Below are 21,946 nucleotides of genomic sequence, written 5' to 3' on the forward strand. Positions count from 1 at the left end.
GTCAGTTAGTAGGCATCATTACTTTAATGGTGACACTGTGAATTCCAATATGTTATTGCTTTACATATAAATTATGTATACAAAGCTTTCATGAAAATTAAACTTATCTATTTACAATGACTAAAGTTGGCAGCCAGGTGACATCAGGCTTGCACTCCCCAGTTTTGGGTTTTAGTGCAGGTCATCATTAGCTGGCCGACCTGAAAGTTGAACCCTGACCCCCTCCGTGGGGCACAGCTGAGGCTAAATGGTTAAGTCTTGGGCCTGGATCGACTGATCACCAACAATGAACAGATATCATTCAAACAGATGAATGAATAAATAAAACAAATCAAATAATGACTTTGATTATGTGCGTGTGTGCAGCAATACCGTGCATAAATAACGGCAGATGAGAGAAAGGAGAAGGGAAGTAGAGGGTAAAAAGCAAACAGACATTACAGTTACACTAATGGCCTCAATAACTTCCCTCACGTAGCCTTGGGCCCACCCTGAGGTCTCTGAAGTGGCTCGTTAAGCACAGGAACATAGACTCAATTACCCTGGGCAAACACGCTGCTACCGCTCAGTGTTGTGTTGGTTGGCTGGTTGGTCGGCTCTGTCCGTCCCCTGGCCATCCACCCCCTCCGCTCCGCCCTGTGCCCCCCAGGCCCCTGCCGTGCAGCGCTGCAGCATGTGAGCCCTCTGTGCTCCGAGTGATAGAGTCAAGCTGTTCCTGCTGAGCGGAGGTCAGGGTCCTTCAGTCAGCACCTCGGCCCTGAACAGAGCACACAGGAATCCCACTTCCCTCCCTAACCAGAGCTGAAACTCAGCTCTCTCTCCCTCTCTCTGCTGGCCCTGGCCCAAACAAACCTGGTACCTCGCTCGCTCTCTCTTTTTCCTCTCCCCATCTCCTGGCACACTGTCAGTCCCCTCATCGAAATCATTAATCAGACTGGGCAGATTAGACGTACAAAATAAAATAAACTACACCCAGCAGCCTCCTCTTAGGTCCCCCAATTTCTGTAGCAACCCACTTTTTGACACTCCTCCTCCTCCCTCATCCTCTACTTAATAAGGCCAAGATGTCCAGTACAGCCAACAGGTTGAACATCTGGGCACTTTGGCCAACTGTTAGGGTCGATTACTGCTTTATTGATATAAACAACTCACCTTATCTCCAAGGGTGATGACTCTTAAGGCCTAACCTGCCATCCGTGAAAATACACAACAGATAACCCTTATCAGTTTGGCACCAATAAAGCCAGTCTGCTGTCAAACTTCTTCCAAAAGCACATATCTTTTATAGGGATTAAAGAGATTAAATGTGCAACCTGAATGCATTCAGGCTTATGTTTTATCCAGTGACTACCTTATCCTGTCTTCTATTCTGGCTAAGAAAAAAAGGGAAGAACTGGAGGGCAATAGTGCCACCTTTGGGTGAGGCTGAGTAGTACAGTTATGGCAGAGCTCTGTTATCAGTGGGTTATCCTGTGTCTGGGCTGTGGCATCCGCACCGCTTTTGACAGCACATGTTTGTAGTCCCATGTAGTTTCATACACTGGGATGGAGAAGGGCATGGGAGGGAAAGGAAAGGGTCTGCTGGGCCCTAAACAAGCCAGGGCCCCCTGGCCAGGTCTGAGCTGGCTGACTGACAGGCTGCCTGCCAACTGTTTGTGTGTGTCCATGGGAAATGGGGCGGTGTCGCTGTGGCGACGGCCCTGGGGCTATCCATCAGTGTCATGGAGAGGGTTTGTGGGGGGGTGTATGGTATGTGTCACCTCCAAGACTAATGGACAGGAAGTACAGCCGGAGAAACAACAATATTTGCAGAATATATATTCAGAAAAACGTTCGGGCTCGGTCCACGGTTCTTGTACAATTTCAACAAAACCATGAGCGCAGGCTTTAATCTTGATTGATGAGCCTGTTTATTTAAAAGACACTCGCTCTGCAGCCAGAGCTCTCACAAACCTGATCTATAGCTCCATGCTTTAAGAGCATACACCCACAGCCTGAATGTATATGGGATAATCATGGTCACGTTATTACATGACATATTAGTGACACTAACCTGGGCAGCCAGTGATGGCCTGTGAGGAGACCCTGTAGCACAGGAAGTGCATTTTGAAACTGGGGTCATTTAGAAGGAGAGGGATGAGGAGAGCGAGCAGGATTAACCCAGGCTAACTTCTTTCTACCACAGAGGGACCCTGCGTGCTAACTAATGTTCAGAGACCGAGGTGCTTAACCTCAGCAGCCAGTGACTGTGGCATCCAAGCCGGAACGCTTTGTGATGTTGACCTTGGTCAGCTCCTCAGCACAGGTTGGGTGGATGCCTACTGTCTGCAACAAGTGGGAATATGTTGCTCCACACCTAAGACAAACACAGACACACACAGAGGTCATTCAAGTTGATTTTACTTACTCACTTGTGACTGATAACTTTATAATAATTATTTAATAAATCTGTATTTTCCTCTAGTTGTCTGTAATCAGTTTGTCCTCCGTATGCTGTGTATTTTATTTTAAAACAATTGCCTTTGTCTCTTGAGGACTTTAGGAAGGACACAGTGATAAACTGTATCTGTGAAGTGTTGTGTATTTCCATTGAAGCAGTTCATTGTTTGCACACGCACCTTGTCAGTAAGGTGTTATTAATTCTTGATTTTAAAGAACCTATGGGCCAGAACTGGAGGTCAGAACAAACTCCCATTAGTCATGTGTTCTTAGTCATTATGTTCAAATAAAACCGACAAAAGGAGTAAAATGAATATAAATCATTGGTGTCCAACATGATTTGCTGTAAGCAATGGAGAAACAAAATGCCAACTTTACCTTAACTAAATAATATAGGATTTATTAAACTTACTGCAAGCCTAAAGCAAAGCCCTGTGTGACTTCTCCAGCATTTGGACCAGTGAAGTGGAGACCCAGGATCTTCTGGTCATCATCTCTTGCACAGACCACCTGAGGAGGGAGAAAACTGAATTTAAGCAAAGAAGGTGTTGGTGGTTGTTGTGCACCCTTTCAATGGCTTCCTCATCTGCTTCTGGCTATAGCTTAACATATATAACTAACCATCACATTTTGAGATTTCTGTAGCTTTTGGAATGATAAAGCAGGACAAATGGGTCTCAAAGCTTATAAACAAGAGCACAGGTTGACAATTAAAGGTGAGCAGGATTACTTAATGGCCAGATCATTCAGACCATTTCTTGAGTCAGTTCCTCTGAAAATCTAGTAGCAAAGATCTAACTTTGGTGGTGTATTGAGTGACATCAATATCTTCTCCAAAATACCAACACAGAAAAATTATCAAACAAACAAAAAACACCTCAGGTTTGCAACTGTACCTTTAAGTAACACTGGCTGGCATCGCGCTCTGCCACAGTGAATTCCAGAGGCTTGTAGAAAGCGTGGTAAACCTACAAAGACATACAAACAGGACACACCATATCAATAAGAGACATATATTTAAATATAGAAAGAACTATTGTGGTCCTCAAAACTGAGCAGTTTAATTTAGTGTTCTGCTAACAGCCACTTATGACTTCACAGTTTTCTGCGATGATGATGATCTCTTGTTGAGCACATTATGCAAAATGTTTTGCAAAAGTATTCACACTTCCTGGAAAATGCAATCAAAAATATTCTGCAGACTATACATCATGCCAAATAGGATAATAGTAGTAGATAACAGTTTGACTAATGGCAGTGATTCAAACACTGCATAAAAACAGAATAAAAATCTCTTGCTTGCTCATGATTGCGATTGATTTCAAACTCCACACCTAAAAAGTGTGTATAGTGTGTTGTATTCTTTTGGCGAACGTGCCGACACAAGTTGTGAGAGCCGTGCAGCTGTCGGGGGCCGGTGCTAGAGCTCCTCCTCAGATCTCGGCGCGCCTGTCATCACCCCATACACACCTCAATCAGGCCTCCTGCTCGCCTGTCAGTCACGGCGAGGAGCCCCACCTCGTCGGCTAAACCATTTATCAGCGGCCTCGCGCAGGTGTTGGCTAGCATCTGGCACACCGCTCATGTATGCAAGCACGTAAAATACGAAGCTGTTTGCTGTTGCACTGTATGCTTGTGTCAGTGTTTGTTTATGGGTTATGGAACATTGTTTCTTTTATACAGCTTGATGACAGTAACAAGCCACCAACACTGCCTGTGTACCTTTCATTGTGCATGTAGTCATTCATTTAATGGAGGAGAAACAAAAGCTATAATAGAACAAGTAACAAGTGTGGACCAATGCTACAGCAGTTCTGTGTTGTAATACAATAGAGAATACTTAAAGCAATCAGCAATTTCTAATTAAGAAAATATTTTTCCTCTATGTATCATGAAATTTCATGTTTAAATAATTACATTTTGAGCAACTATCAAAAGTACACACATCAAACATTTTGCATTTCAAAATTAAATTTATAAGGTTATCGGTTCAGGTCTCACAAAGGCCTACAGTATAAATTTTAGCTTTCTTGACAGGATGTACAGTATAAATGTTACAAAAATATTGTATTTTTTATTCATTTTTTTTTTTTTTTTTTACCACAACACATTTCTACAAGTAAATCTATATCAAAGTTCAATATTAAAAACTGACCAAAAATATCACCATTTGCGATGGTATATAAATTTGAAATGTGGACACGTGAGGGGCTTTTTTTCCAAAATACTGCGTTCTGGAAATATTATATTTTCAGTTGGAAATTCAATGATTATTACAGCAGCACATCCACCACATCTGTCCACATCTTACCTCTATGCCATCTTTACCAAGCCTCTTCTCAGCCTCCTCCTCGGATAGACCCACACAGCCATACTCGAGGGGGGTGAACACTGTGGTGGGCACCTGATACATACACAGAGACACATTCGATGTTTGACAGAACATTTGGCAACCATTGATGAACCATGATTTAATCTTCCCTCAGTCACTTTTCAAGCAAAAAGTCCAAAACATTTTTTTGTTCCAGTTTCTGAATTGTGAGGATTTTGCCCCCTTTGTTGTCTTAGGTGATGGTAAATATTTGGACTGAGTTTTAGACTGTTGTTCGGGCCAACAGTGTAAAGCAGTGTAATTAATTATGATTGACAATTTTCACAATTCTTTTACTAACCAAATAATTATTGACTAATCGAGAAAACAATCAGCTGAGGGGAGGATATTGTAAACGATTGTCAATTGGAACCCTACTATTAAGTCTAACAAGGTTCTGACCTTTTCTGGGCCTTTTTCAGGTCTGAACATTGTCATGTGTTATGGAGTAATGATTACTTTTGCTTTGCATTTCAACAAAATGGGGGAAACACAAAATACACCATACAAATGATGCTACTTTTTCAAACGTAGTTATAATAATTTAAAATCCAAACTCTATCAAAGAAATATCAGAATATCAGTATGTAGAAACCCCCCTGACAATATGTGGATATAAACACACTTATCAATATGATGAAATCTCTTTTAACACTTAACTCAGAAGAAAAAGGAAAGGATAAAAAATGACATTAGGAAAGTGCTGGTATGTTTATGTCATGACTCATCCTAGAGATATGAGGGAACATCAGAGACTCCAACCACTCTACACAATGGATCCTTATAATTAGCTTCAAATATGAAAACAAAAGGTTCAAAAAGCAGCATAAACAAAAGCTGTGGAAATATGGGGGGGAATGATCGGCTTCTGTGTGTGCATGTGAGTCTGTGACTTACGCTGTCATAGTTCATGAGCTCGGCGCTGTGGCGAGCCAGTCGACGAGCAAGAAGCTTTCCTGCTTTAATGGCTGTTGGGGTCAATTCAGGACGACCCTAAAACAAGAAACATTACTAATTAATTCTGTGAATCAAACACACAAGATCTAGGTCTACTTTGTGAAACAGCAAATCATTATAAAGATGTGTTGGCTTTGTTATAACGGAAGTCTGAAGTATAAACCATTTCGTCATCTTTTTCTGACAGCCACATTAATTGCCGGTGCAGAAACAGTGTACATGTAAACACACAACAGACAAGGTGAGTCAGTGACTGTCTGACTGATGGCTAAACATTTAATCCATCCGGCTCACTTAGAAAAATGCTCTGCTACTTTGTTTTTACCTTCATTGTTTTGGATGACTTCAAAAACAGACAAACACATCCACTTAGACACAAATGCATGCACACACACATATTCAACTGAGTGGTGCAGGAAACAGCAGGGCTGCAGGGCAATTCTAAAGGCATGACTAAAATCTGTGAAATTACCGCCACACATCCTGTTGTCCAAAACATCTCCTGCACCTCTGCATGTACGTAAGTGGATGTGTATTCTGGTATTCCAGTAAATGTCAGTCGTCATTATAATAATGCATTACTTGGCACACTTTTCTGAGATGAAAAAAAACCCAACAACAAAGCATTGGACAAATTGAGTTATCAACCCTCCTACTTAAAAAAAAAAGAGTAGAAAAAATCCTCGTCTGAGCTGCGAAAAGCTGACAGACAGATCGGGGCGAGGAACGACTCATCAAAGCGAACTGTCAGTCAAAACGTGTATGTGTGTGTCATGAGGCCTGGAAGGCAGGAAGGAAGCACACAGCTGGTCGCTGTGAACAAAAACAACAGTGACGTTACATGCAGCAGGTAGAACTAGTATTAACATGGCTGGTTCATTGACAATGCCAGTGATTACATGACAGCAGGCTGGGTTAACCTCACTTAGTACTCAGTCGTCTGCCAAGCACTCGCTGTTAGATGTCTTTTATGTGCACGCAAATATGAAACCTAGCTTTAAAGTAATTATTAACATTTGTTTAGCCAGCTTTTTTGGAGCATTTTTCCATATTTTACCAGTGATGTTATCAGGGCAGATTCTGCCGTCACTGTGGTGTTCATAATGCCTACCTCGCCGATGTCACCGAAAGCATAGATGTTTGGCACCGAGGTGGATTCGTCAGCGCCCACAACTATTTTCCCTGTCTCCTTGTCGAGTTGCACGCCAAGCTTGTCGAGGCCCAGGGCTTTGGTTTCAGGGGCTCTGCCTGAGTTCAATGGGAGGAAACAACACAAGGAGAATATTACATTACAAGTCAGGAGAGAAAGAGGTATAGAAGAGGAGGGAGGCTCTCTATACGGTCTGCCTGAGGTTTTTTAGGTCACCATTGCTGATCCAACGCAGAAAACCTTATTCAAATAAAGAAGGGTTATCAAAAGCCTGGTAGACTGCAAAGAGGAGCTCAGTACACTGTTCCTAACCCCTATGGTAGAATGCAACTAGAGAACTAAGACTTAAACCTTCCAAACTCCACAGTTTCATCAGACTGTCTTGCATAATAGCTTTTCCAGCCTGATGTTGAAATCCTGGGGACAACCTAACCATTACTGATACAAAAAGATTAACTGCCATCTATTCTAATCATAAATTAATTTCCACATATCAAGCAACAAGACTTTGGCTCTACATTCATCCTAGCAGCTCTATGATGTCGCACTTGAGCACAGCGGTGCTTTGAACAAATGCTAACAAGCTAATGCTTAGCAGGAGGAATGTTTACTATGGTCACTAGCTTATTTCAGCCTTTGGCACATTTGCAATTTAGTACAAAACTGAGCTGACACTGATGGGAATGTCATTAGTGCTGCATGTTTGGTTGCATGTATAAGAAACAGAAATTTTGACCTGATGGTGGTGATCAGTAAAAGTCAGAGGTTCAACAGGTTTTATGTGAGCAAAAGTGGTGGTCATTACTATATCTAGAGTTTTACCACTAGCACAGCTAGAAAAGAAAAACACTGGCAGATACCAGCGACTGAAATGTGAGAAGTTGCTACTTTTCTTAGTATTTTTAGAAATTAACTATCAACAATTCCCAGCTGAAATCTTAAACCACCAGTATAGGTGAATTGGCCTTTAAATAAAAATTGGCCTTGAAATAAAAAATGAAGGTCAAATCCTAATTTAGAACTCTTAAATTAGAAAACAACAACATCTGGCCAGCTGAGAGAGAGAGCTCGAAAGGAGGGGAAACGGATGAGCAGCTGGGAAACAGCATCCCATCGACCCCAGGGACACTCGAAGGTGTGATTTTTGACACTTCCTGGGGGACAGCTGACTGATGCTGTCGACACTGAGTCTCTATGGTGATGGTGCGTGGACCGCTTTCCCCCCTCCCCTCCTTTCCATAGCTCCACACAACCTGCCTGGGTAGGATAATAAACACCCAGCCCTGAGCTACCCATGTAGATGCTATCGGACAGCAAAAATAACAAACCCCGAGACCCTTTTTCCTGGCTGGAGCCGAAGAACAACCCCCCCCCACTGTTGCTCTCAGACCAGGGGGGCTACAGGGACTAGTGCTCGAGTGCTCCACAGCATGGGTGGCTGAAGGCCATGGGGAGCACAGAGATAGAGGGGAGAGGGGAAGTTAGGCAGTCCTGATCAATTCCCAAAGGAGGGACTATTTTCTTCTCCTGTATGTCCACTGGAACAGTTCACATACACATGACCTTCTCTAAATGGCATAAGAGCATCATAGTGAAATTTAGGTATTCTGCTTTGCGCTTTTGCAGTGAAATTTAACTTACTTACTTCTCAATGACTGAGAAAAGGAGCAATACAGCTGTAACTGTAATGTATTTATAACACATTATTTATTTAATCTCAATTATTTATTACCCTTATACACCAGATACAACTACTTCACATGATGATAAATACATTGATAAGAATATATTTCTCAAGCTGAAACATCATATCAGTAGTGGCTGACAAAAAAAAGTAGCAGTAGGATCTGACTGTAAGTATGGTCTTTTTCTTTACATATGTGGCCTTCCTATCTACTGTAGCAGTGACCAGAACTCAATTGTAGGGCGAGGACACAACAACAGTTGGCCAGCTGATAAGATAGGCACACACTGTGGACCAATCTGAACAAAGTATGCTGTGACATCAAGCGGAAGCCTCTAAACCGCTAGGCTAATTAGCCACAACAACACTCCTGAAGCTGTGGAATGAGAGCTGGACACTTATCTGATCAATCAAATGAATAAAGACAAAGGGCACTGTTTCTCTTGGCTGAAGAGATTGTACAGGATGCAAAAAATAAATTACAGTTTAGTTTTTAATGCCTATACTGCGTTAGTATTCTATAGCAGATATTCTATGACTAACAGTCGTCATGCTCTTGCCCAGAAACTGTCTCTATCATTCTTATAATATTGGACTATCATCTGTCACTTTAAAAGCTATCTCCCCATTCAACAACTGCAAACCCACAGGGTCATGCGATCAGATCTAGAGACAGAAGAGCAACATTTGGGACGTAACTGATAAAACTGAGACAGACAAATGTCCTTTTAAAAGAAGTAGGAAATGTTTTTGAATAAGTACTGTAGATTGCAGTGAGGAGGAAGACTAATGTGCACACTGTCCGCATGCAGACAGGAAGTGTGGAAATGCTCTGTTTCCTGGTGTGTTTCTGCAGGCACACCTGGACAGGGGAGCGGCCATGAGGCCAGGAAGGCGCAGGGGAAAGGTGGAGGGAGGCAGGGCCGTGGAGAAGGATGTGGCAGACAGTGGTGATACTGTCCCCCGGTCCCCTCTGGCCTTTAATAACTCCACAGAGACCTGGGACGCTGCCTGTCCCCTGGTGTAAGGTCACAGTAAAGGGAAGTGGCCTTGTACTCATAACTCCTGCATGTTCACATCAAAGAGCAGAGGCCATGTTCTTACTGGTCCTTACTAAACGGTATGGGAACAAAAGCTATCAGGAATAGAGCTGGGTCTTCCCAGGTTTTAGCTGGTAGCACTAAAACAGGGGATACTGCTGCTGGTGTTACAACAATTTCCAAAAACTATTTTAAATCTAAACACTGACTAGGTTTACTCACACGCTAATATTCCACTATTATTCTGAATATGATTATATTTAGGATTTGATATGGGTCATGTAAACAGTATATTCTGAATGTGGACTTAATACAAAATATAGCATTTTCTGATTGAAACATTGGGGATATGACTATATTGTTAAGGTGTTTTAGGAACATTCTTTGAACACGTATACAGCATGTTCACATTCAGATTATGTGTCTCAGTTGGGGTTTTTACCATGGTCTGTGCCACACAGCCACTGCTCCTTGTTTACAGGCAGCTCTGTGTGTTGTCATGGATGCATTGTACACAAACCAACTAAACTAACAGTTTGCAATGCTAGGGTGGAGACACATGCTCAAAAGGCTACGTTTCTGGTCAGACTGAAAAACACACCTATTTTTAAAGATTACTGTAAACTTGAATATCAATCATGTTTTTGGATATGTCTAAATCTTGCAAAGCCAACCCTTTCAGGGTGGTGGTTGAAGGAATGATGAAGGAGGGAGGCTGTGTTTGCACAGTCTTAGAAACTAAGAAAAAATCTTATTCTGATGCAAAGTGGCACAAGCAGCTGGAGATGTTCCTCTTGTTCATATTTTGACTTCCTATACTTTGAATTTCTTTAGTCCTCTATGACAGTAGAATGAATATCTTTTGGGGGTGTTATCTTGGGCTTTGGGAAACATCGACATTTTTCACAAATTTCTAACATTTCATAGACTAAACATTAAGTTGAGGTAATAGACAGATGAATTGCCAGTGAAAATAATGGCGAGATGTCATTGCTCTAGATGATGGAACTTGGATGGATTAAAGTTGCAGTGATAAGGCTGCTGGTGCTACTGGACAAACTAATAACTGAAACTCATAAATCATTTATACAATTTAATGTAAAATGAAACATGACAGAGCACAGAAAGGCTAAATACTCCATGGTTTTGTGTAGTATGGATTGCTGGCTCCTAAAATGACTAAAACAGCATCCAAAAAAGTTATTCCCCACGTTTGGGTGACAACTCTCTCTCTAACAAATGTAGGAAACTTAAGGGCTGCAGCGGCTCACGCAAGCAAGAATACCAACTGATATATGTACTCAATACAAATGTCATTCTCACCAGCAGTCTCACGCGGAGACGATGTGGGAATTGAACCACAGGAGGGAAGAACGAACGTCATCTCAGCTGCAGGGTCACACACATCCTTGCTGCTGTCACACGCACAGAGCAAGAGAGGATTCCCCACCCCCCACCCCCCGCCTCCCACCCCCCACCTCCCACAATGCTCAAATACAGCGATAGTGCTGTGAAGTAGACATTGGAAAAGCCTGGTAGTCACATTTTCAGAAGCACTGTCTGTCTTTGAAAGCACTCAACACAAATAAATCAACAGTACTTGACAGATGTTCCCTCCATTGTTACTCATAGTGCTGGAGGAACAGGAGAAGTGAAACGATGGAACAGAGAATGGATAGCAGAGAAAAAGGAGGAGGAAGAGGGCTGGTGGTAACGGCAGGCAGAGGGCCACGGGCAGGGATGGCAGTGACAGATGCAGGGTTGGTTTCCGCAGGGCTGGCACGAGCAGGAAGACCCAGAGAGGGAGAACAAAGAGGGGAACGAGGTGACCCTGTGCCTGGGTGCATCCTGCCCCATACTGCCCCTCTCCAAACAGAGAGCCAGAGAGCCAGAGAGCCAGCGGTGGGTGATTAACACTTCCCCTGGTCATTCCCATCATTCAGGCTTTATTACTTTGTTTTCAGCCTTGATTCATCTGTTATCTGCTGACACTGCACTCTATTGAGGATGACAATGAAATTGATGGTGGCAGGGAGAAAAGTCATACCAGTGTTTTATTTCAGGGAGACATAGGAAACAAAAGGGCTGGTGCATTAGATGATATGGAGTTTATTACTGCATTGAACTGTACTGTGAACTGTATCTATTCACTGTCCACATAACATCTGGTTGACTGTTACTTTAGTGTGGCAAGGCACCTTCATAATGCAGACCAAATGTAGCCAAATGAATAATTCAGGCTAAAGCATCTGTCAGAAGCGTGTTTTTAGCCTTTCGGGAAGTTCAGGTCAAGTACAAGTCAAGACGGAAGTCTAAAGCATATCACGTCTTATTAGAATAGCACAGGAGAGCACAGAAGATCGCCCTTTCAAAGCTATGCTAATAAGGTTATATTTAATGGAAGATTTGTTTTTTTACTGGTCCTGGATTTCATCAGGGCAAAACTTTTTTTTTACTTTTAAGTCTCATAACAAGTCAAAACTCACAGCGGACGAGAGCAGGTCAAGTCATTTTTTTGTGACTTTTAGCTGACTTGTGTCCAGGTCTCAAGTCTAAAGCCTTGGCATCTTCTCTAGTTACTGAACAATATTTCATTCATTTTGCAGATAGTGTTTGTGCTATGAGATGCGATTACAGTGGGAACTGTAATATTTGCATTTAATTTTCACTAAAACAGTATTAAAATGATGATGATGATGATTATTTTTGCTAGGGTTGTTCCAAAGAAGCATCTCAATTACATCTGGAGAATAGGGTTTGTATGCCGGGGCATCACTGTAGCACTAAAATTCTATTTAAAAAAAAAAAAAAAAAAATGTGTTTGGGTATTTTACTTGGTAGCCACATTGTCATATGCAGCTCTAATGAACATGTCCATTAGCAACTTAATGAGCTTCCATCCCTTCAGGATGCTGTTATTCATGTAAACCTAACCTTTCTAGAGGAGGGACGAGTCTTCCTTATGCATATTAACACAAATATTTCACTTTCACTTTAAGGTTTGTTTCAATTTTAAATGAACTGACCCAGAGGTGTGACCCATGCACAAACTTACCAACTGCCCATAACACAGAGTCGTAGGTGTCCTTGTGTTCATTGCCTGTGCGGTTGTCCATCCAGGTTACCTGCAAAACTCCTGAGGAGAGCTTATCCACTCTCTTCGGGACACACTCCCATGCGAACTTGGTCCCATATGCCTCCATGTAGTCTGTCACTAGACCTGCCATTTGCTGCAGAAACCAAAAAAGAATTTGGACCTAGAACCATGACAAAAAAACCACACTTGCTGTGATGTGATGTGTTCTGATGGCAGTGTAGTTCATAAAGCAATACCTGATCAAACCCCCGGAGGGCTATGCTGCGAACCATCACTGTGGTGTCCAAGCCAATTCCAGTGAGGAAGCCTGCACACTCCAGAGCTACATCTGAGCAACACCGTGTTGAGGATTACAGTACTTTCACATATAAGGCAGCGCCTCATGTGTGACCATGGCAGATAAAAACTATAGTTCTTTCACAAGAAGCTATCTTAAAAAGAAAGGGGGAGTCAGAGCCATGCAGCAGCAAGAAAATGTTTGTTTTAGGTGCAAAGATTATTCAGAAATACCTTTCAAACCTGGTCGCATTAACTACATAGAAAAATATCATTGGCATGATTTAACTTTTTCAGGACAGATCACCAATGGACTCCATACAGTGGCTCCATTTACAAGCTCTCTGGCAGACAAAGGATACAGCTGGCTCCAACCACAAGACTGCAAAACACAAAAAAGAGAAGCTCTTACACTAACAAATAATACAATAAAAATACATTGCATCATTTGTGCAGCACATGGTGGCCAAATAAAATAAAGCAAGTCCAAAGTTGAAAATATTTACTTAAAATCCTAGAATTAGAGAGGTGATGAATTACAAAACGTCATAATCTCAGAGGGAGGTGAAGAGGTGTGAAGAAAATGTAGAAAACACGGACAGGAAACGCAGTGTGTGTGTGTGTGCGTGTGTGTGTGTGTGTGTGTGTGTGTGTGTGTGGGGTCCAGGTGAATCACACTTCTAATCCAGCCCTGAGATCAGTGATGTTGAGGAGAGCTAATTGCCAGTGTTTAGTCTAATCCCTGCAGATGGAGTGTGCCATGTTCAGGGCTCAAGTCCACACATTAGCTGGCTGAGTGACGCCCGTCACCCACATGGATGAGGCCCTTCTCTACCTTGTTTTTACCTTTCCAGCCAAGATCTCCTTCCCCTCGATCTGGCCCACCTGACAGCTCAGACTGCCTGCGGCAAAATCCTGCCCTCGTCCATGCTATCACTAACCACTAAAAGCCCCGGTGCCCATTTTCTCAGTGTCTGCGTAATGCACAGCTGCACTTTGCACGTATTGTGAAGTGGCTTAAAGAAGATTAGGCAAAGAGCTTTAGCTTGATTCTACACTTTCATCACTAAGAAACTGTCTCCTTTCCCCTTACCCTTCTTGCTTCTTGTTATACACTGGTCTGGAGTCTGTACAGCTGTTACACTTTTCAACTAGAAGATGATGCTATATGCCCTTAACAACCTGTCTGACTCCTTTCAGGTATGTAGGCAAGAAACAGAAGCGATGGTAGAGCAAATAAGTTCACACACTAGTTTTTATGTCAATCTTACTGAAGCACCAACTGTTAATCACAGTCCGAATAGCCTCTCCAGCTGACTAAGCATGGCACTTTATGCATTATTTGGAAAGTTAACTACATATCTAAGAAGATAAAAAAAGTTTTTCATCTACATCTGTAGGTTTTTTCTGCTCTCACCTTCCAAGGGACTACAGATGCAAATAAGCTTGAAGCTACAATCTGGTACAGTCCATCAAATGGTGTCATTTATGTTTGAGCTGTACACTGTCCCTTTAAAATAATCTGCTAGTTAGGAGAGTTGTACAATACCATATCTCTGTTTGGCAGGACTGTTGTTTAGCTTATAAAGCTGAAATGTACTGTTGAGAGCATGTTGGCTTGCGTGAGACATTCTGTTACACTGTATTACATAGACTGCGTGTATGCAAAAGAGATCCTGTTAGTGCTTTGTTTTTAAACAAATGCTGGGAAGTTCTGCTAGAGCCATCTGTGGTTCCCTGCTATAAACTGCTGAAAGATGATCCCAGGAAGTGTGGTCCCTGTCCACTTTACATCACAATGCAAGGTTAGAGCCCTCATACTGCTCCAACTCATTCCAGTGGTGGCCCATCCCTACACCAGTATCACGGTCCTGCTGGCACGTGTCTCAGTGCTTTCTCCTGATAGCATGATGATGGCAGCCAGCGCTGGGCTTTCGGCCGCAGGGAAAATCTGTCACTCAAATGTGTGTGTGCTCCAAGACCTATTAGACATCCATCACTCGGCTGTACCCCCTCCCACATCAGCCCTGCCAGCAGAAACAGCCTCTTGGACCTCACCTGCACGGCTGACAGCTCGGCAGCACAACAACATCTCCCGCTGGAGTGTGTGTGGAGTGTGTGTGGTTCATAGAGGAAACTAAAGCTAATGCTAACCTCTTGCAGCCTGCGGGGAGGTAGAGGACGCCATTAACCATCACACTCCAACATCAAAGTACTTCCTGAGCTCAAGTGTCTCTGAGTGGATAATTCAGCTTCATTCATACAAAAGCGTTTTGTTGAATGGACAAATATTTCAGAGGTAATTGTTAAGGATGGCTACAATACAGTCATGTTGACTTATTGACTATAAATGGTTTTATATTGCCACCAAGTGGTCAAAAGTCTGAATAGCATACATATTACCATTCATATGCTTCATTGGTATAACCTGCATTTTAGAATTAAATGTATAAAGGAACTTTTAGTCTGTAGCAAAAAACAAACAAACAAGTGCTGTATACTCATCGCCAAAAACATCAGCACTTAACATCATCCGACACAGAAAAAGAGGATCTAATTAAAAACAATTATAAACTCCATGCTCTAGGTGCAGACAGCCGAGATACATATGAAGCTTACATATCGGAATCATTATTTCCGCTCATCTGTCACCGTGAAGCAAACAACAACCACAACCTAGGTACACCACAGCCGCTAGTCACCGTCTGCGCGTCATGCCAAGAGGAAACATCAGGGAAGGACCAATTAACCAGGCGATGACAGGGGCTAAATGGCTGGATTAAAGGGCTTGTTCTGTAAAGGTCAGGATGCACGGCACTAATCTGAATCATGAGGCGAAGACAGGCTGACAGGAAGGGAGAAAAACAAACTGCATGTCACTGATGAAAGATTACAGTGCAAGACAGTAGGACGTGTCAGCGAGCAAGGCAGCACAGCAAGTTGAAGCGACGCATTAATACTGCAGAGGTTACAGGTTCTGTTTTCCTTGTAGCTCATTGTATGGAGAACACCGTCAACAAACCTATACATAGCTAAATGTATTAATTTAAGGTTGATATATTCACTTTGGGACTAAGGCAGTCGCTAAGTATTGCATTAGTGTTCACAAACTTTGATAAAATTTTATATAAAGTCTGTTTGCGTGTGTGAAGGTAGGTGAAGGGCTTCCTCACGTTTTCCCAGGCGACTTTTTCAGCCAGAAGATGTCGTCACTGGTGATGCCGTGTTCCACTGCTCCAGGGATCTGTAACACGTTAAAGCTGTGAACAGAACTGATCAACAGATCTTTCAATGATGTTAGACACACAACCAAAAGTCTGATCTCTAAAATCAGCCCTCTCTTGTGTTCCATAGTGTAATGCTATCACTTGAGTGGTTTGGACTGCTCTGTTGCCGTGGGGTGTTTCTTCCTCATTTGTTTCACTCCCTGGTAACCAGTCAACCAAACAACGCATGCTGGCAAAGAAAATGCCAGACATCTTGGGGAAATGATGATGGCAATATAACTTACATTTGTGGGGTACTTGGGCCGTCCCCCTGTGGCGATCACAATGTTCTTAGCAGTCAGGATCGTCTGTGAGAGAGGAGGAAGATGTGTCACTGTTCATATCCTCAAAAAATAAGGAAAACTCAAATGAAAGAGGTCTCCACATTATTCTGCACACAGGGGATGATGGAAACCTTTTGAATTCACTGAAACAAGTAACATGTTATTGCTATGTTGATTGCACTTCAAAAGAATTGAGAGAAAGAGAAAAAACTAAACAAGATTAAATTTATATTAAGAGATGGAATCATTATGAATATGTACACATGGGAACTGTATCCAAACATAAAGTAGAATGCAATAATTCATCATGTTTAAGAAAATTATATTTCATAGCCTACATATAAATATTATAAGATGTTTTATGAAGTAATGAGTTTTGTTTTTTCCCCAATGATCAATTTGGGAGTGACTGAAAGTACTGATGGATGTCTTATGAATAAGCAGCCCACCTCTTTCCCTGCTTTGGTTAGTCCTTTAACAGTGTGTTCATCCAGCAGGCTTCCTTTGATGTTCAGATACTTCACCTTCCTGCAAGACAGACAAAACATCTGGTTACTCCTGGTGGTGCACTTACCTGTCATAGATGGAAACAACACATACAGTTGCTATTGTTGATTTTCTTGTTACTTCCATCATCATATCTCTCACTTCTTAAGATGACAGCCAGCATGAATTTGCATTTTTAAATAATGTAATTTTGTTTTTATAGATTTTGAGCTAGTTTTAAACAAATCTAAATTCAACATCAGGTAAACCATGCTATTGCCATGTAGAGCTTGAATTTTGAAAAGCATTTGCTTGGAATTGATCGTTAGATGTATAATTCAGGATTAATCACATTTCATTTCAATCCATTCATTCCATTTACAATGTCACTTTCAATTCTGATTGTGAATTAATTTGTTTAAAAAGTACTTTTTTGATGTCATTAGTCGGAACGAGCATAAATCACACTCTAATCTAATCTAATTGTTATTACTGATTCAAAGGAATAGAACTCTTATTAGATACACTGACCAAGGAAACAATATCACTGGATTGAAAACATGTTAGGTTAAGCTTGGGCACATTCACACAGAGGTTAACACCTGTTTGCCCTCCAGCCAGCCACTCAATCAACATGTGGTCGCCAACTCTCAATCCCTCAGCCATGTAACAAGAAATGTACAGCCTTCAGCGATATGTCACGTCTTAGAAATGTGCAAAAGTTAAAGAAAATGCATCACAAAAATATAGGCTTGCTATGATAGTTACAGTATCAAATGTTGTTAAATATCTTTTTGACTTGTCAATTTCTGTACATGGCCTTGATGCTGCCCATTGTGTTTATATTCTGTTTGTTTAACATTTGAATTTCACCAATATTTTATCCAACATTGTGCAAAAATAACTAGCAGGGTTTGTTCTACCAATATAGGTCTTGTATGCACATTAGCATTTCTTTAAATTTCATTGTTTTTTAAGTAGAATATTATATATTCGTTCACATCCAAATTCTCATGTCTGAATATCTGGAAATAAAAGTTCATGGCTCTTTAAAATTGTGTGATTTCATTAAAATCCTACCATGTTATGATTGTCAATGGCATAAAATAGTCTCAAAATGAAACTATTACTCATTTAATCCAATTTTCTCTGAGACAATATATCATCCAACAACAATTAGTAAACATGACAGGCCTACCTAAATGTAAATGAAATAAAAGAGGCTTCATCAGTTCTAAGTTCTAACAAAGGTGAAACATCTTCAAGAAACTGAAACAAGTCCAGTTGCCTACGATACAGCACTTTACAGAATTACCATGACCTGGACCACTGAGAACCTTCACAGACATTTTGATTCTTGACATGACTTTAACAACTGGACAATAATAGGAAACATCAGACAGCTAAACTGACTCTCAAATCAATAGGGAGCATTTTCTAAATTGCTTCTTTTAAATCAGTTATTATATGAAACATCATGACTGAAAGAAAAAGGTGTTAATAAAGCAAACACAGCTGCTGTCACTTACTTGTCCTGCAGCTGAACTCTGTGACCCCAGTTCAGTGACCTGACATGGTTCTGAACGGCATCTGCCATGGTGGACCTGGAAACCACACCAGAGATGATACTATTAACAGACCTGGCCTCTGCATTGCACACTAAGTGTATACAGTGGAAAAGATGCTTCATGCTGTGCCTGTGCTGATCGGTTGTTACATGGGGTGTGTTGGCTCACACATATAATTACACCCAGACATCATATATTCAAATTATAGTTTGTCAAGCCATAATTAAAGCTAATTATTTGGTCATTCAGGGAACAATTAATGTAATTTGTACAACACTCACAGAATCTGTTGTGTAATACTTCAGGCTACTTTTCTTTTCACATGTTTCAAGGAATCATGTCCTTTCTGAATGACAGGTCAGTCATTAAATAAAGTAATAGCATCCACCCCACTGCCAAAAAGGAATTCATTGTTCAACCACAACTGCAATTACATCACTAGATGGTAGTGTTTAGCCATTTGTGGACATATCCTTTGCCATGATGAAAAAATGTAAGGGAAAAGTTTTGATTGATTTACCAGTCATGGCAGATTGGCTCCGAGATCTGCCAGCCATACTTCTTAGCATCTTTGACTGCAGTTCCGAGTAAAGCAGCCTGGTGCATGAGCTTCTTAGGAATGCAGCCAACATTGACACATGTACCACCAATACCCCATTTGGTACCTGTTCGGACAAGCATTTCCAGAGGATCAAACAATGGCGCTTTTAATCTTTTTTGTAATGAACTATGCACTGAGGGTTGACAAATATGTATTTTACCTTTAACAGATGGCTCCACATAATCTAGGACAGCGACTTTCTGCCCCAACTGTGCCGCTGTAAATATGGATATTGTATGAGTGTGACATTTGGAATTACAGTGTAAATCATATCTTCCCAAACATTAAAGATTAACAGGCTCAGATCTCACCTTCTTTGGAACATGCGAGGCCTCCTGACCCACCACCGATAACCACCAGGTCATAGTCATACTTCCCTATAGGAGCATAATGGATGATGAATAGTACAAATAGTAGACCAGCTAATGTAAACATTATAGTATAGACTGAACCAATTAGTGGTGCATTTACTTCACCTATAAAGGCTTTTCTACCAATTACAAACTAGTCTCCCCTGTGAAAGTTGGTGCTTGATCTCCACCATCCAAACTTACCTTATACATATGGCACAAACACCATTTACGTCATTATACAACACAATACACCTATTTAATTTAAAAGATTGCGTAAGCCTCGTCATGTTACTTCTCCTCAGTATAGAGGGCTCTACCAAGCAGCATACAGTGTGGATAGTTTGTTTGATAAAGGCTCCTTCGTTGGTCGACAGGATCGTATGCCAACTTTACCCTCTTAACCATGTGGCGCCCAAAAGCAGATTAGTTCGAAATATTGCGTCACTTAAGCAACTAGCATCAAATTAACTCTTAATTCCTCTTCTCTACATTAGTTTACGTACATGGTATTACCACACAACACATTATCGGGGCGAACATGAACAGAACTTCATCAAAACAACCGCATGAAGCTGTAACTTTCCAAATAATACATGTTTAATCACAGAAGTGAACAAGAGCTCTGCTTTATAAAAAGGCCAATACGAATAACACTACATACGACATATATGATAAAAACAGTCACTTTATTAGAAAAGACGTAGGCTGGCTGGAAGAACACCAGGGGAATGCAATTTATAGTGATTAACAGGATAAAAGATGTCCAGGAGATGAATATGAGTTAGTTAGCAGAGCTGTTAGCTGCGTGCAGACGGAAACAAGCGCAGTTCTCAACCTGACCCCCTTCTTTTCTCCGCATTTACAAACTATACTGAAACAACATACTGTTACCTGTCAGGTTTCTTGTCAAAACTTGTAAACAATTAGTCCTTTTCCACCGGTGTCTGCCCCTCCAGAGGGCAGCCATGTTGTTGTTATGAAAGGACCCTGACCGGCTATGTGGTGGCTAGAGAACTGCCTGAAGAGAAAAGAGCCGAAATGGAACTTCTTCTATATGCTTTCATTAAAATGTGTTTTAAAATAGTACATGTTTCCAGTTCCAATTCTTGATAAATATGGGATATATGGATAATGAGATAATCCAAAAAGTTTTTTTTTTATTATCATTATTTTCATTTTGGCATGCCTCACATTTCCCATAGGCCTTTATCAGTTTACATGAAAATACTCTGGAGGAAGTGAAAGGAATATGGCATAATATGGTTAAAGATTATTGTATGAGCTAATGATTTCACTATTCCGACTCACACATGTATTGGTAAAATATAACATGGAATTCTTCCAGATAATAACAGAAATTCAGGCAATAAAAACAATGTAATATTTTACTAAATGCACTGGTGAATAGACATTTTATTTAATCTAGTAATTGAGACTGTGGCATAACGTTTTGCTGCATAAGTTTTTGTACACTATAGGAACATTTTACACGCAACAACAAGACAAGAGTATAACTGATAACATTAATGTTTTTGCTATGACACATTTAAATGGTACTTTAACAGAGGATAATGTCTGTACTGATAATCTCATTCACAACTGATAAACTGCAGTAATAATGTCTCTAAGTAAAACACCATAACTTCAAGTTTAGATTTTTTTATCAAGACAAGAAATGTTGAGGTGGCTTTGGATTCGATTTTTCACATGCACACTCTTATGTACCTTCTTTTATGAGCATTTTAGAATGGTCACTTATTGGCTTGTACTCACATAGTGTACAATTTTCCATGGGAAAACTGGAAAGACATTATGCATAGCAGATGCTTTACCTCCCTCCTGTCTTTCATCATGACAAATAAAATCAACTGAAACATGGCTGCCACAGATTCCGATACCAGCAATTTAGTTGCTAATTCAGTAGTGCTAATGCAGTAGTAAGGTCTGAGCCCTGGTCATCTGGTTTACTCACACCATGCCCAAAACTTTGCCCTTGGATAGCTAAACGGAAAATTAATGGAGGGCCATGGGCCAAAAGCAAGCACCTATTTTGTTGTCAAATGCAAAATTGTATTAGGATCCCAAAGTGCAACTCTGCCTGCCATGCTCAGACTACAAAAAAATATCAACAATTAGCTTTTTATCTCACAATAAAATATTTATTAACTGACACTATTGGACTCTAAAGCGGTAAAAGACAAAAAAGAAAAACAAAATAAGTGATGCCTATTCACCTACGTCACTTAATGATGAAAAATGTACAAGATAAACAGCAACAGATTTTTTCTGGTGATTCTCAATCATGACTTTGGAGTCTGAGTCTTACTGGAAATGAATAACATAGTATGAAATAAGACGCAGAGCCAGGCAACAC

At 41.0% G+C, this 21,946-nt stretch overlaps 1 protein-coding gene across 1 annotated transcript; it reads right to left on the bottom strand.

Annotated features, from left to right (window-relative positions):
• Positions 1 to 20,590, bottom strand: txnrd2.2 (thioredoxin reductase 2, tandem duplicate 2). The gene is made up of 17 exons (XM_037098799.1): positions 20,464 to 20,590; positions 19,531 to 19,596; positions 19,380 to 19,436; positions 19,139 to 19,283; positions 18,580 to 18,654; positions 17,014 to 17,092; positions 16,526 to 16,588; positions 16,188 to 16,258; positions 13,377 to 13,396; positions 12,975 to 13,066; positions 12,697 to 12,871; positions 6,879 to 7,015; positions 5,708 to 5,803; positions 4,751 to 4,843; positions 3,336 to 3,407; positions 2,852 to 2,949; positions 1 to 2,356 (listed from the first exon to the last, which is right to left on the bottom strand). The coding sequence occupies exons 1-17, from the start codon at positions 20,537 to 20,539 to the stop codon at positions 2,233 to 2,235; spliced, it is 1,539 nt and encodes a 512-aa protein (XP_036954694.1). The 5' UTR covers positions 20,540 to 20,590; the 3' UTR covers positions 1 to 2,232.
• Positions 20,591 to 21,946: the final 1,356 nt, after the last annotated feature.

The sequence above is a fragment of the Acanthopagrus latus genome, chromosome 5 (genome assembly GCF_904848185.1).
Source record: "Acanthopagrus latus isolate v.2019 chromosome 5, fAcaLat1.1, whole genome shotgun sequence".
Lineage (NCBI taxonomy): Eukaryota > Metazoa > Chordata > Actinopteri > Spariformes > Sparidae > Acanthopagrus > Acanthopagrus latus.